Source organism: Leptosomus discolor, chromosome 8 (genome assembly GCF_034619465.1).
Source record: "Leptosomus discolor isolate bLepDis1 chromosome 8, bLepDis1.hap2, whole genome shotgun sequence".
Classification (NCBI taxonomy): domain Eukaryota; kingdom Metazoa; phylum Chordata; class Aves; order Leptosomiformes; family Leptosomidae; genus Leptosomus; species Leptosomus discolor.
Window position 1 is genome coordinate 35,624,685 of NC_141398.1, and position 16,816 is coordinate 35,641,500.

The 16,816-nt window shown below is 40.0% G+C and overlaps 1 protein-coding gene across 2 annotated transcripts in view; it reads right to left on the minus strand.

Moving 5' to 3' along the window:
• Window positions 1-16,816, minus strand: part of KIF13A (kinesin family member 13A) — a 111,834-nt gene that overhangs the window by 21,548 nt on the left and 73,470 nt on the right. For both annotated transcript variants that reach the window (XM_086469523.1, XM_086469522.1), the window contains exons 15-25: window positions 16,079-16,165; window positions 15,802-15,968; window positions 10,341-10,551; window positions 5,966-6,128; window positions 5,157-5,297; window positions 3,334-3,483; window positions 2,758-2,922; window positions 1,886-2,059; window positions 1,194-1,345; window positions 942-1,074; window positions 682-828 (exon numbers count right to left, since the gene is read on the minus strand). In XM_086469523.1, coding sequence (XP_086325649.1) covers window positions 682-828; window positions 942-1,074; window positions 1,194-1,345; window positions 1,886-2,059; window positions 2,758-2,922; window positions 3,334-3,483; window positions 5,157-5,297; window positions 5,966-6,128; window positions 10,341-10,551; window positions 15,802-15,968; window positions 16,079-16,165 — 1,690 coding nt within the window. The remainder of the gene's footprint in view (window positions 1-681; window positions 829-941; window positions 1,075-1,193; window positions 1,346-1,885; window positions 2,060-2,757; window positions 2,923-3,333; window positions 3,484-5,156; window positions 5,298-5,965; window positions 6,129-10,340; window positions 10,552-15,801; window positions 15,969-16,078; window positions 16,166-16,816) is intronic.

Here is a 16,816-nt window from a genome sequence, read left to right on the forward strand (position 1 = left end):
CAGTCTTCAAGTTTTACAGTTTCATCTGTATTTAAGGTTGTAATTACTTGTGGTTCTGAATGTAACCCTTCTGATGAAAGGCACCTTCCTTCCCTGGGTGGCCCACTGCTCACTCTTTGCTATCACTGTTAAAATCATGCTTTATTTCCAATGTGAATTTGTCAGTTATACTTCTCAAGGACTTTTTCCGGTACATGAAATAGCCCTTTTACATTCAGTGATGGCTATTTTTGATTGTGATCAAGCCACATTTCAGTTGTTTTTGAAAAGGTAATTAGTACCTCACTGTAAGACATTTTCTCTAATAATTTTTTTTTTTCCTGCTTTTCCCCTCCTCAACTGTCACCATCCCTGTAAGGGAGGGAAACTAATGGCACTAGGAATCTAGTATTAATCACCTCTACACAAAGGTAAAAACAATTTCTGTATTCCCGCTGTCCTGGGTATATTCAAATACCACAGTTGGTACATTATCAGTGATACACTGAGTTATAAGCAAAAAAAAAAGAAGCAGATTTAACATCATATGCTCACATTTTACGTATTAACCTCAAACACGTGTAAAACTGCAAAATAGCGTACCATGTACCAGTGTGCTAAGGTTCCTTTTGGAGTTATGTTGGCTACCTCTAGAACAGCAAACCCAAACCAAATCAATGCATGAAAAATTAACTGTCTTACCTGGTAGCTATCCAAGCCCCTTTGCAGTTTGGTTGATCTGGCAGTCACACCACCTATAGACACTGAAAGAATTGCTTCTACCATGAGAGGCAATGTTCCCGAATGTTGCACAGGTTTCACCGTCACCTGAACTCTGCGAGAATGACCCTGAACAGGTAATTGGGAGACAGAAAGACAGAAAGAAAAAAAGGGAGACAAACTAAGAATAAAATTAAGACTCAATTTAAGCTTGAATAAGACAACAGGGAAAAGACACGTACCTGCCTAAGCTGGAAAATTCCCCCTGTGTTTACATCTTTTGCCTGATGGAGTTCAACTGCAGTATATTCTCCCATCTCATTCAATTCTTGTATGGAAATCCACATTTCTATTCTTCGGGTTACTTCGTTCCACCTAAAAAGACATCCGCACAAAAACTAATGGTTGCCTCACCAAAGTGTATTTTGTGCGCCGCACATATCGGAAAGCCTTTGGAAAGCTGATAGAAGCGCTCATGTGTAATTCATTTGTACCTGTCTCTCAGTGTCCTAGTTTTAGCGTGAAGAGAATCAACTTCCCAAACAGAGCTGCCATTGCCAGTACATCTGTGACCCCACACCTCAATAGCAAGAGCTCCTTCCGAAATGAACTCCAAAAACTCCTCTGTGACATTCACCACATAGTCCTGGCAATGAGAAAAACAAGCCACACCCAATTGAACGAAACAATTTTATCTCCTCAACTCATTTATAAGGACACACTGAACAACTAACTACCTGCATGGTAAAACCACACAGTTTGGATCAAAGCTCAACTCTGGTCAAGAAAGTGGTGAAACATTATTATGTATGCTTCAGCATACTGCATTTCGTGCTTTGAAAATGTCTGTAAAACAATGCCACAGCTTCAATGATTTTTTTTTAAGTTACTGAGCTTACCAAACAAGTATATAATAAGATGTCATTATATAAACTATAGTTTCCCCCCACTCATTAAATATGACACCAGAATTTAACAGACCACTAATAAAAAGATTTTTTCATTTTGCTGTGTTTTGAAGTGATGAAGTGAAATATCATGGCCTTCTAAAGTACAGTAAAAAGTCACTATTTACATGACTTGATTCCCTCCTTCTTCCCCCAACAAAACAAGGCTCAAATTCTAAATAGCTTATCTCAAATATACCATCCTCCTGCTAACACAATTTCATAGTAGAAATAGTTACCTTACAGTGAGAGAAAGTCACTGTAAAATGAGCATCTTTGCTCTGAGGCGAAGGCACATCTGGATCTACCACTGGTGCCGCTACCGTTGACTCACATTGATCCCAAAACGTGTATTGACAAAAGACAAAGTTGGAGAGATTAGGTGGCAGTCCAGTGGCTTCTTTGATTTTCACCTGAGGAGACAAAACAGATGTCATGAATATGATTGTTTCTTCTTCAACTGTAAATTGTTCAAGAAACTGAGTATTTAATCCAAAAAGTACCAACAGCCATGAGAAGTTTTTAAAGGACACCTGCAACTGCTCTGTAAGGATGTCACTGTTTAGGAAACCTGTATTTTGCATATACAGAAATGCAGATGAAGGAAAGCAGTTACATGCATCTAACTAGCCGAACCGCATACATGTTTTGTTTGAGGAAGCTGATAAGCTCAAGTGGATAATGAAGCACTTAATCACAGAAGAAATGAAATCCAGACACCACCCGCAGATACTACATTAGATGATCAAACAAACCCTAGAGCTGCTCAACCTCCCGGAGAGCTGAGATCACACCTGCAGCATTTCCACACAAGTACTCCACAGACTGCCACAAACAGAAAAACTGCTTCCCCTTCGCATCTGCCAAGGACAGCCCTCGTAACATCAGTATTTAAGATGTAGGCCTGCATATACTAGAAACTAACGCGAATTAATTCAGCCACTGGCAACCACAGGTTGACCTACGCTGAACTGGAACAAGAGAAGTCTCTCTCTCCTCTTTAGAGGAGTTTAAGCAAGCACTAACCTGCGCAGCTTAGTACTTTATGGCTGACTGACTACATAGTTACAAAGGCCTGAAACTGTTAACTTCATCAGGCGTTCTCACTTACCCTGCATGAGAGCTTCTTCGCTCGATGAATAATTTCTCCATTGCTATCCATGACTTCCAGACTCCCACTCTCACTGGAGTTCTCAGAAGAGTCATCTCCTTCCGCTACACGTTCTGGGACAGACCCAGTGACTCGCATTACTTCAACGTGCAATCGTCCTGCAACCTAAAGCAAGACAAATAGTGAGGACCTCTGCGCAAGGGACTTACAGCCATGAAGATGGGAGATATCTAAGTCTAGGTGTGCAGAAACAGAACTGAACAGCTCTCAATCACCAACTGAAAAGCAACAATGCCAAAAAAGAAGAGAAAGAAAAAAAAATAATGTACTTGTATGCAAAACTTTTTAATTCACACTCAACCAAAAAGGTACACGGCATCATGCACTGTCATATATAACACGCTGGGTTTACGCTCCATTACCTACATCGATACCAGGAATTTTATCCTACGACTTTAACTGTAACCAATTAAAGAGAAAACGTACACAGCCTCGTGGAAAACACTCATTCATGGGCAGACAAGGTGACAAGCCCCTCTGCCTCCCTAGCCCGCTGCGCAGAGCAAGAGGCCTCACCTCCCCTTGCTGGCTGATGATGGGCACGGCATACTGCAGCTTCACCTCGCAGAAGAGGCACTCCAGGAACACGTTGGCCACCCCAATTAGGTTGTGGTTCTCCTGCGCTTCGTAAAAGGGGTCGCCTCTCTTGCCCATCAGCTTCCTTATCTGCTTTAAAGATCACAAAAGTTACAGCAGAGACTGTCGGCGTGGGCACATGAAGTCAAATGACCGTATGGGTTAAGGTCACGGCACTAAAATTAAGTCTCTCCCAAGCTTTTCTGTTCCTTCCCATTGCACAAGTAGAAACAGACTAGAAGCGTATCGCCTATCGGAAATGAAATCTTTGAGATGGACATCATACAGTCGTTTCTTTACTGTGGGATGTAGTAATAGGATGACCTACATTTTTTTAGTGACCTCAAGACAAAGCAGATTTTACCGTGAGCAAGCACGGCAGCCATTGATTTCAAGAAGTTTCACCTCACTTCTGCTCTGTTTGTACTTTTTGACAAACAGGACACATCATCTCCTAGCTGAGCAGCTGGTCTGACTGCTGGGCACCACTCTGAGAGCAAATGGGAAGGTGGAGGACGGCTCCCACTGAAGCCAAGTGTTCTTAGGACTCCCACAGAGCTGAGATCTCATCTGTAGCATTTTCCCCACAACTACCGCAATACACAGCCACAAAGAATTCATGCAGATTCCTAGCACAATATGCACTCCTCAGTGGGCTTTGTTACCTCCTTCCCTTCTCCTCCATCTTCAACACATGCATTTGACCTACGTGTTTCTATGCAGCACATAGAACACATGCATTATGGACGACGTAGGTCATGGCAAGGACAATCCTGGCTCAGGCAGACATAATACATTCAAAGGATGTGCTATCAACTCTTACTAAAGTCAGCAGCAAAATCATCGTTGTCTTCAATGGGCACAGATGAAGTGCTTGACCTCCCCTGTGTTATGATTTTAGAGACTCCCACTGTCTCGTCCAAAGCATGTAACAAAGGCACAACAGCTGTTCAAACAATTGTGAGAATGATTCTTGATACAAGTAATTTTTGCTCCCTATCAGCCACGAGACAGCAAGATATACTTCCTATGCACTTCTACCTGGATGCTTAGAGGACGTCTTCTGGAACACCAAATCTCATGCCTGTCTCTTGCCACTAAACAAGTGAGCTTTTGACAACTCCCACACTTATTTGCAAGGCTAATGTACTACTTAAATTCTCAGGAAACAACACTTAGTTTTGATGGAGATATCGATCTAGGCTAAGTATCTTCAATTGATTTCTTTGCTGCTTTAAGGTTGGGGGATATACGAATGAAATCACAGAATATTTCACATTTTAAGATCACTACCCCACTAACATGTTCTGCACTTTAAGCAGCATCCTAGCTAGTGTTGATACAACTGCCTTTTAATAATTTTATTTCTAATGCAGCTTGCTGCTTCCATTCACAGCTGGTGCTTATCTATATGGTACCTATATTATGCCAGGTAAATACATGCTCTTAGCGGTATCATGAGTTCCTACCTCAGCATAACTATATCTGTCCTCAGCACACTTATATCTGAGAATGCCGTGACGGTAGGACATAGCCATGTTTTATTATGCATGGGTATTTTGAATATTTAGTATTATTCATAGTTTTTGGGGGTTGGTTTTTGCTTGCTTGTCGTTGTTTTTTGTTGTGGGTTTTTTTTTTACCTTACAATACTGCACCCTTTCATATATAAAGTCATTGAGCTTGATCTGTACAACATCCTAAACAGAGTCAGAAGAAAACACACTCAATCTCCAATCCCCTTCAGAAAATACATACAATACCTCAGGAACTTTCTCCTTCCACTCTTGATAGAGGTCTCTCATGTCAATCAATTTGTTCTCTAGTTTCTCAATAGTCCACACTTGAGTACCTTTTCCTTTTCTTCTCACTTGAATAGCAGGCTCACTTACTATTGCACCCCTCTAAATCAGAGGGAAAAAAAAAAAAAAATCACTGCAGGAAAGGTGCATGTAAGTAGTTTAACATTTCACTCAAACTGCATTCCTAAAAAGGAGTAAAATACAGAACATACAGCTTCTCTCTGCATGCCAGCCATACTGTCTCTGCCTCAAACACAGTATACCCTACACACCTCCGAGGATCCAGACCTCTTTGTCCTTCTCGGACAACTACCATTCACACAGGAACATTAACACACACAATCAAATCACTTATGTCAAACATGTTATCCTAATTGCTATCATTATATTTACAGCAGCACTACAACTAGAAAGTCCTTAAGTCCCAAAAAATGGTAGCACCTGTAACAAAACCCAGTGATTTTTGCTAACGTAACTAAAATGCAGGTTTTACAGCGACAGAACACAAATATCTGTTCACAAACGGCATGTGCATACAGTGATCATACACTTGAAAGAACAGCAAGAGCCATACTCCATGTTATGTTCCCATTCTGACTTCTGATTACTCACTTTCAATATAATACAGTCAGGTAGCACCCCTATTTTGCCTATGCATAATCTAACAGAAGTAACATTTTATGGCCTCAAGTGAGACGAATGTTACATACGTCTACATATTTTAGATCAGTCTTAAACCCACGTTTTCCAGAATTCTCTGTTATCATTACCTTTTTGTTGGCACTGAGGTTTTCAGCAGGGATCTGAAGTGTCACTTGATAATCTGTTAGCTTACTCATTTCTTCTGCTAAGAAGTTTGCTTCTCTCACCAGTGTATTTGCCTTTACGATCTGCTCTCGAAGTTTAGCCAGGCTCTGTCGAAACAATTCATCCCTGTGGTGCAGTAGGTAACATGAAAAATACACAGAAACCTATTTCTATTATTGGAAAGTTGCAAACAGAGGTGCTAACAAAGACTTTTCTGAAACAAATTTAAGAAGAATGCTGTATGCCAGCCAACATGAAACAGTGTCAGACAATTTTATTGAGGAAAAGCAGTGATCACATATTAAACCAACACAGTACTGCTGAGGTAAGTCTAGCACAGTAATGCCCAAATAAAAGGGCACAGTACTATGGAAGCTGTTACAGTCATAATTTGTTAAAAACCCTAGGGACATTCCTAATTTTCAAGAAATTAAATAATTGCAGCTGTCTGTCTTTAATCTGGAGTCCTGTTCCACAGAAACTACCAGTCCCAACATGCAAGACTTCATCTTGATAAAACCTGCTCTTCCTCACATGGTGATGTTGGAACCTGCAATCGCTGCAGGCCACAGCTTTACATCACAACTTTGCAGTACTACAAGACCCCCAGACCCCCCCTCCAGATACTTAAGCCATCTCAAGTGTGCACACTAAAAAAAAATAAAATAAAATAAAAAAATAAGAACTTTAAGTCTTATATACCGAAAGTACCTTTTAAGTAATAGGCGAAGGAGCACAGGTTAAAGCTTGCGCATGCCGTAACAGTCTCTGGACAAATTCCAAAATGGCTTCTAAGGCCTGTCTGAGCAAACCTGCTATGACACATACTATACCTCCACCTGGTGATACTAAGATATGCTCTCACCTGGGATTCTCATCTTTAGTTTGCCTTTTAAAAGTATGATGACTATCCTTTGAGCAAATGCAAAGTCCCCCTTTCTGCCCTTCTTTGTAATCCCAACAACACTCACCGCGTCTCGCCATCCTCATAAAACTCATGATCAAACTTTGAGATATCTCGGTGACCAGCACTCACTGTATGAATTTTAGCTTTTCCATGCAAAGTCCTACTGAAATACAGTACATGTTGTGCACATACGCTTCTTATTTCTACAAAGTAGGTTACGCTATGGACAAGTGTAGGTGGAACAACTAAACTCAAGGGCCTTGCTGTGAATACAGGCAAAGTTTGCCTATTTGCTTTTACTCAGAGAAGCTTAGATCTTTCGTACGTCTTTACAGTACAAACCACAGCCAATTGTTAAAACGCCTTTTAGTCCCCAACAGAATTCTTCTTAAGTGGCTATCTCCTTTCAAAATATCCCAAACAACAGCCTGGGTAATTCAAATTGCACTCTGCTGGTTCCCTGACACCATACCAAAGTGGTAAATGACCAACAGTGTTAGCAATCAGCCCTGAATTTTAGGGCCTTGAACACGCTAAAACATACAGCCTTGTCTCTGCCCCTCTATCTGGACTAAGTTTGCAATAGTGGTGAGTTTGCTGAATCTTAAATAGCTGCTACTATCAGCGGATTTTTTTTCCTTCATATCTGCTCCTGGCAGATATGAAATTCCTTTCCCTCTTGCTTCTGTTATCCAAGGCCATCAATATTAAATGAGCAATTTCAGACCATGGGAGTGACAGACAGCTGTGATTTTTGATTCACCCAGAAAATGAAGGCAGAGTCAAGAATCAGTCACTAAATAGTTCTTACTACTGAGACTGCATTACACTTGCAACCACCACGAGACTCCTGCCTAGCCTGAGAAACACAAGGCAGCTTTGATCTGGAAATGCAAGAGCCATGGGTTTCAGCTACAGCCAGTCCTTTCCTTGATTCGGAAAACCAGCATCTGGCAAGCTTTCCTGGGGAGGCTCCTACAGCAATCTTTTCTTCGCTAGATTCTTGAGAAAGAAATAGTTTAAGACTATAAAAAGGACTCATGAGCAACTCAAATTATTATGGGTAGTCCTCATTTCAATTGTGTTCTTCCTTATAGGGCTGTGCCGGCATCCTTCCAGAAACTTAAGCAAAACAAAAAATATGTTTCAGATAGGATTTCTTAATTCTTACTACACCAAACATGTAACAAGCTCCATTAGGATGTTAACTGAAGCAAATACCCACTAAACACGAAATCCTGAAACAATTGTTTAAGCAAAACAAGGGAAACTTACATCTGACACTCATGAGGTGTCACTGCAAATCTCTGGGATTCCTAATGCACAGAATATGCTGAACTAAACCTCTGGTCCAGCACACCACCACCCTGCCTCACCCCAACAAATTAAATTTGTTCAAAGTTGCAAGGGGTTAACTTTGTGCCCACAGGTTTTAACACCCGGTCAGGTAAAGCTGAAAGAAACTGTGCAATGTGTTCCAGCTGATTGGACAGATACAGCCACGTGCCTACATCCAATACCTGTCAAATTCATTCTGCTGGCTGATCCACTAGAGCTCATCTTCATTTGCAATAGCAACAGTGACAGCTAAAACTGCACTAATCAAATCCTGTGCAATCCAGACACTTGGCTCTTTTGCATGCTCTTCACATCCAGTTTTCCCATTCTTTCCTGCATTTCTTGCCCTCTGGGCAGTTGGCTGGTAAAATCCCTCGCAACATCTGCTTTTACAATGCCTCAAAGATTTTTTTTCTGATTTCTTATTTACGATGATCCAATTGTTTTTGCACTTTTTTCAGAAGCCCAAACCTCTTCTAGAACTACAAATAAACAGAAAGTATACCTCAGAGGATCTTATGGAGGACAGGAAACTGATAAGTAAATTCTTCCACAAAACTGCTTATTCAATGGCAGTGTCACTAAAACATTATCAGACTCCTTACTGATTGCTACAAAGAGCATTCGTTCTCCTCTTTTTTACAATGCAAAGTACAGTCTTCAAATAGTTCAACAGTTCTATGGTCTCAAGCATTCACCCATGAAATCCAGAGGCAAAAATGCTTGTTCAAAGCACAACTCCTCCTAAGAAATGTCTAACAGCTACTGAGAAGAGAAGGCTGGCAGAACACATTGAGGGGCAAACTATTATTTTAATTTAAGTTGAAACACAGCACCACTGCTCCCTATACTTGCCATGGAAAAACCGTCTAGTCAACAGGTCATTTGTTTAGTTGTTTTTTTTTTTCTTAGGCCAAACTGGGCAGAAATTACAAAACAAAACCTTGCATAAAAACTAAACCAAGATCTGTCCTACTATGTTTCCAACACTCTGAATTTGAAAGCTGCAACACAATCTTGGCTATCTTTGTTTACATTCCTCTTGTATGTGGATTTTTAAATTTTTTTTTAAATGGCAGAGAATAAAGCAGAAATAATCAAAACAAGAAAGAGTGCTACAACTCACTACGTCTTGAAAGAAATTCTGAGTGAATAACAAAGCTTCTGTTTTAACAGAAAACAGATTAAAAATCAACTTACAAGAAACCTGTTAATACATCCAAGTCATTCTTCCTGCTGAATTAACCCAATGATAGTACACTCATTTGTATGCAGAAAACGTAAATCATCTCGGTTGCTGTCCCTAGAACTTCTCTCTGTGGAGCTGGCGTCCTTCTCCCCCCAGCAACACCAAGAGAAAGCTTCTCTCATTGTCGAGACAGAAACACACACATACTGCTTAAACTCTGCTCATCTTTTCCCAGTCCACTTTTTTTAACTCTCCCTGCAAATCTCATGCCAGTCTTTCACCAAGGCTGCATCCAGGTGCTGTGCCATTCCTTTGCAGAGAGGCCTGTTCACCTGTAGGCAAGCCTTTTACTTCCTAAAGAGCTCAAACATACTATATTTGACTATTCTGCCGTTTACAAATACCAGCAAGTCTCTTCTAAAGCTGGGCTTACTTTTAGAAACACATATGTTCAACACAAGGACTCCCAGTTTTTGTGTCTTTAATGGTTTTCAGATTGCAGAATACTGTGCTTTTATTGCATACTCTCAACAGACAATGCTCCTTAGTGGACTCCTTAGTCTTAGCTGACTAATTTACCTCTACGCTTCCTTTTCTTTCTTTCCAGAGGTAACAAACAGTAAGTGCTAAACCAAACATTTCAGAAGCACTTTTCTAGTGGAGGAAAAAAGTTAGAATGCTGATCAATAAAGGCTAAATCTTATTTCATCTGTGTGTTAAATCAAACAGGAAGGTCTTGTCCGCACGTTACACATCAGAACCTAGTCCTAAATGAAATGCTAACACCTTGGTGGAGGCAGATCTTGTACTGCACGACAACACCACAAGAAAATATCAGTTTCTGATAGACGTTCACCCTTTGTAGTTCTTATCAATTCCTTCCTTTTAACTCCAGTATTCTCACCTCTCTTCTGTCCAGAGATTTACTTTCTGCTGTGCAGTCTGAGCAGTGTAGGAGAGTCTGTCACTGCCATGCTGATGCTGCCTTTCTGGAGAGAGCTGCTGCCGCAGCAGCTCTAACTCACGTTCATACATCAGCCGCTGCTCCTCAAGAGCACTCCGCTTCTCTTCCAAGTACTGCTTCTCCAAGATCTGGACCACATTTTGTACTGGGTCTAAAGAGAAAAATTCCAGACAAGTGAGAAAATGCCACGTCAGCATTACAGAACACTCGTTATTTATTTGGTAACAGCAATCAACATATACCAGAGCCTTTGCAAACACAAGATGACTGTTGCCTCCCAAAACGAAAGCCAAAATAATAAATATTGCATTAAATGGATAAATTCAAACAAGAAAAAAAAATACTGCATGCAAAGAGGCTAGAGCAATGGTTCAGACCCTTGTCTATTCCATATTTCAGCACGTGAAGTCACAATACATTCCAGAATCCCAGCAAGAAAAAAAGAATAGACGGAAGAGGGAACAAATCAATAAGATGAAAACAAAGCAAAATACAAGGGAAGACGATGTTAACCAGAGAAGGAAATTACTTAAGGAAGTAAAAAGCAATTTACTTTCTCCGTTTCGGCAGAGAATGAAACTGAGAGCTACAGATGAAACCTTGAGATAAACAAACTGTCTGAGGAGTCACGCAACATGTTGCACCAACGCATTTCACAGCACTGAAGCAGACAAAGTATGTTCTGGAGGGGACTTCTGCATTTAGCTTTACAAATCACACTTCACCTCAGTATCAACCCAGAACAAATATCCATTTGGATACTCTATCCTGAAACAACTGCTGGTGTCAATCAGCTACGGTTAAATCCAAATTGCAGTCAATTTAAAAAAACATTACTCCGACTCTTCCTGGGTTTAGGTCCAATGCCAGACTGTGCCTCTGACAGAGCAATTCAATGGAATAAGCTCCTCCTATAGCCTACGGGTATATATCTGCTTCATACATACATATATAATATATATATGTATGTATGTATGAAAGCTTAAATACAGCAAAAGTGGTTTGCAAGAGGACCAGTCCAGATAAATATCTGAGTGACAGCACATCACCTAACAGATTGCTGACTCTGTACAAAAGAAGAGGAAGAGTTCCATAGTCGGAGTGAGGGATTATTAGGGGAAGCAGCATTGCAGCTCCAGGACATGCTGGATTTTCAAATGCAAAAAACTTCAGCTTTAAAATATTTGTTTCTGATACTTCTTCCAATTTGCAAATATGAAAAAAAAAAAAGCGCTGCTGTGACTTTTAAGGATGCCAGTCTGTCACAAAGGAGGGAGAAAAATTAACCTAGATTTAATTACACTGTTGCACTTTGGAATAAAGGTGTGCTTCTCAAAAAAAGAACCCCAAAAAACAGTCAGTGTGACGTAGTTATGAACCATCTTGCCTTCACTACCAAAACCCCATTCCTCATAAGATTTTGTACAAGTTTTCACGATACTACAACGTTACATGAAACAAAAATTGGATTACTGTACAACATGCAACAGAGGGCTCACATGAAACGTTCTGTGGGGTTTTCATCACTACTAGCATATGTTGGTCACCATAACACATGCATACACTCTCCCAAAAGTCACATCCCCTGGATCTTCACAAACCAATGAGCATTCCTGTATTTAGTAACCTGTAACAACTTAGTACTAAAACTACCGAGCCAAATTTTGCTCAAGATAAACTAACTCGCCATCTGTGATTTTAACATATGTGGCCATTGAGGCAAGTCACTTCATCACACAAATCCTTCCTATTATAAATGCCAGAAGGATCTTCAGGGTTCTGTTGTTACAGTGGGTTTGCATTTGCCTCTCAGTATCCTTTTTTGAAAGATTAGGATTGATGTAAAGCACATCTTTCTTTTTAGCAGAAAAAAACCCACTTCTGCAAGTTGCTACTGTGGCCCCAGCCTTACCCATGTAAGAAGTCACTGGCTTCACACAAAGGCATCAAAAATACCACCACAATGGTAATTATAAAGCACAAAGTTAAAAATCAGTCACTATAAATAGCAATGAAATAGCAAAACAGTGATGCATTAGAGTGTCTTAAAATAACTAGAAACACTACTTTTTAGCACACGACATTCTCAGAGACAGTTAGGTATTTTTAGCTTTTAAACAGTGCAACAAAAACAATTGACTGACCCAAGTTCTAACATTCTAGACTACAAACCAAGTTATTAATGTTGATCTGCATCATCATGATCTTCCCAATTTCAACAAAATTCACTACTGTTTGGGGGGAAAAAAGAAAAGGTGGATTGTGCTTGTACTGAAATAAAAAGGTAAATTTGCACTTTTAGAAAAGTCTTCAGTTTAACTTTTGACACAGTTTACACAGAAAACCCCAAGCCCTTCACAGTGAAAAAGCAAAATACGGTGTGAATTATAAACCTTCTTGTTAGAAGATGAAAAAATAAACAGCCAAGTTTTTTTACAATTCAAAAGAACTACAATAGTGTTTAAGTTAAATTTAAACACCATGTTCCACAACTTTGGATTCCTCACGCAACATCAAATAGATTAGAGAAGATCTACCCAAGGTCTGCCAAACACACAGCAAATTCCATGCAGTATTAGAAGTCCCAAGTCCCAAACCATTACATATTTATGTGACAAGATAATGGCCCTGAAAAGACAATTCGTACGCAGTTAATCCTCTGCAAAGCGTTAGAATATTAACACTGAACCAGAAGAATGTACTTTCTCCACAGGACAAACAGCATCTACTACCTTGCTGCAATGCCACTTAATTCACATCTGGAATCTCTTAATCCAGTAACAACAATGCTGAATAAATTCCTTAAGATTTCATGTAAGTGAGTTTTTCTAAGCAAGCTACAAGAAGGTTATGACACAGGCAGCTTTGCTAAGCGTCATCAAAATACCCACCCTGAGCTGTAACAGTTTTGTTTGCTTAAATGAGAAGCTGGTAACCTAATCACACTGTTTACTTAACCACTGCACAGTATACAAGAATAAAATAAACTCCTCTGCTGCACTCTGTGTTTGACCAGCATCACAAATTAGCAGTGCAAAGCTGATCTGACAGAAATCCACGAAGAAAGTTAACATCCTGAAGGCAGGAAAGAATCTAGATGTTTTCTTTACAGCTGTTTTCAAAGTTACACATTTTTCCTCGGAGCTTCTTTGGAGCCAGATGCCATACGTGACACTGTTGTACTGGTTACATGCCATAAAAACAAATGTGTTCATGCCCTGGAGAAGCTAGGGTCTTTATTTAAAGAGTGTTACTGTTCTCAGATAGATCTGAGATTTGCGGGGGAATCCAAAACAAAGGAAAACCCAAACCTCTTGCTTGCTTTGGGCTGTATCAATACATACCAATACAGTTATCTAATCAGACTTTATAAATACCTCTTTATTGCCCCCCTAGGCTTCTCCAGAGAACATGGATAATAGAATTAACCGTCTTCAGTTACTTAGTTATTTCTTCTTCCTTACCCACATTTATTTTTCATTTTAAGGAAGAATAAATAAGTGGTATTGTAACAAAGCTGCTTCACTTCTCACCCAAACGAGAAGCTTGTCAGAAAAAACGTAATTTAGCTACACCATTGAGAAGAACAGAACCTGGAAGCGCTATCTAGCTTCGAATCAAAAGACCAGCCTATGATCCTCACAGTCACTTGTTTTATTACCACTTACTACTCCAACTTAGTTAAGCGACCCTATGTGGGAGGGAGCAGAAGAGACAAGAAGCAGAATAATTGGGTTACGAGGCCTCCAAAACTGTGCGCCATGTCCAACTGCTAACATTTGCTGTGCACTAGGGAGGAAAGAGCTCTAATGAGACAGAAAGCTCAGGACTGTTCTGGAGCAAAGACACAGAAAACAACCAAGACAAAAACTGGCCTGGACCACAATCAAAAAAAGCCTACTGAACTAAAATGTAAAGACACTTGAAATATTGTGAAGAATCATTTCAACCTGCTAGACAAAAACATATGAAAACAAAAAAATGTCACACCCCGTTCAAAGAACACTGCCTCATTTTAGACTGCTACCGTTTAGTCAAATCCCCAGTTAGTGACAAGCAGATTAAGCATCAATTAATGTTTTCGAATTTCTCCAGCAGCCTCATGCATGAGCCAATCAAGTTCAAAACCTTTGTTCCAGTTTTGGCACAGATACAGGATGGTTTGAGGCCTTAAAACAGGCACCAGAATCTTCATGAGGGATGACAATGCTGAACACCACCAGGATGGTAGATTCATCTGAAATTCGTCCCCTGGCATGAGTGAACCATAATGAGAATATTTCTGTTATCAAACAGTAACTTCCCACCAATTTAAATGGCCAGACCCTGTAACTCATTCACACAAGCAATCCCATTAAAATGCCTTCCAACTATTGCTGGAACATCAAGCATCAAGAAAACCATCATGCTGTACTCAATGGCAAACCAGAAGAAGTTAAAGAGGAGATGAAGAAAAAAGTAAATACTGTATTTCAACAAGTAAACCACAGCAAACAGTGGAAATACTGCAAAGATATGAAGAAAGCAATGAAATGCCATCTATTGTGTTGTCTTGGTCAGCGACCAAACCCAAAGGTATCTGCCTCTCAAGTTTTGTGTATTAAAAACCCCGTACAAAGCATTCAGTAGTTCACCAAGTTTTTCAGCGTTTCTTCATACTGTATTAGATCACATAAACTATGACTTGCCTTCTGGAAATCACGAAAACACCATACTGTTTTAAATATACCATACCATTATTTTACATATACTGTATTTTACATATACTGTATTTTATTATACTGTCCAAAAAAGGCATCACAATAGGTTTTTACAAAGATTAAATAAAATATTGAAGAGTGATCAAGTGTTAAAAACCACACTAGCTGACATTTGCCTTTTGTTCAGTTTCAGTGTTTGCATCATTTCAGTGTTCTTCTACTGAGGTTAAAATGGTGTCAGTAATATTTGACACAAAAGAAAGGATGACACTAACTGAGCCATATCTGGAGCACCCTTTTGCCTGCAGTAACTTGCAAAAGCAAGAGGTTAGTAGGACTTCAGTGATGATTTGACAGGCATATGATTACAACTCAGCTGCTCTACAAAGGACAGCAAATGTACAGATAAAACGTACGAGGACACAAACCAACTACTCACGCGTCTGTCTGCGTGTGTATATATAAAAATAATTTGATTTTTTATAAATACACACACATATATAAATAATTTGATATGTGTATATATATGTGTGTGTGTGTATATACATATGCCTAAGATTGTTTCTGTAAAATGCCTCTTCTTGAAAACACTCCAAAGGCCCCCAGAGCAAGTGTACCACTTGTTTTACCCAGAAATTAAGTTCCATGCTGCATTTGTTAGAAAATCCAAAAAACCATTTTTTATCTGGCAGCTGCCTTACCATTACTATTCAGTGTCTTCATAATAACCTCCATTTGTGCAAACTCGTAGTTGTAGTCTGGTTCTGAAGAAGCTTCACTAGCTGCATCCAGATCATGCTCTCCTAACAAAGTTTCCTTCTCAAGGTCTTTTAGCAAATCACGTCGTTTCCTCTTTGGTAAATTGATTCTGTGTAAAAATTGAACTTCAGTTTCCAAAAACTTTATGCAGAACAGTGAAAGAAAAAAGAAAAGATAGGCTGAACGTAGAGAGGCTGGAATGTAAATATCAACTATTACCTAAAAAAGTGGTTGTTTCCCCATAATATTCTATCTCCATGCCATAACTGAGTGGTAGAACATACCAGTGCACCATTTACACAGGATCTGAAAGAAAAAACAATTTCACTGAAATCCTAAAATTAAAAGGTCAAACAGATCTACTTTTTCTCCCATCTACAGACAATGATTTGTACCACATGATTAATGAGAACCTCAAGGTTTGTGCAAGAATGAACCGAAAGGTACTGGTCTGATTCCTACCGTCAGAATTAAGCACAAAGCACCTTTCCTAGCACAGACACAAGCTGGGTGATGAGCGGATCAAGAGCAGCCCTGCGGAGAAGGACTTGGGGGTGCTGGTGGGTAAAATACTGACCATGACTCAGCAATGTGCACTCACAGCCCAGAAAGCCAATCGCATCCTGGGCTGCATCACAAGCAGCGTGGCCAGAAGGTCAAGGGAGGTGATTCTCCCCCACTACTCTGCTCTGGTGAGACCTCACCTGCAGTGCTGCATCCAGCTCTGTGGCCCCCATCACAAGAAAGACATGGACCTGCTTGAGTGGGTCCATGATCGGGGGCTGGAGCACCTCCCCTGTGAGGACAGGCTGAGAGAATTGGGGTTGTTCAGCCTGGAGAAGAGAAGGCTCTGGGGATTCTGTGATTCCCCTCTAGCTTTGGCTGGTACAACTCTTCAGTAAACACACAGACAAGGTTGCTTTATTTGCAGTTTTCTTTAAATGCCCATTTCTCAAA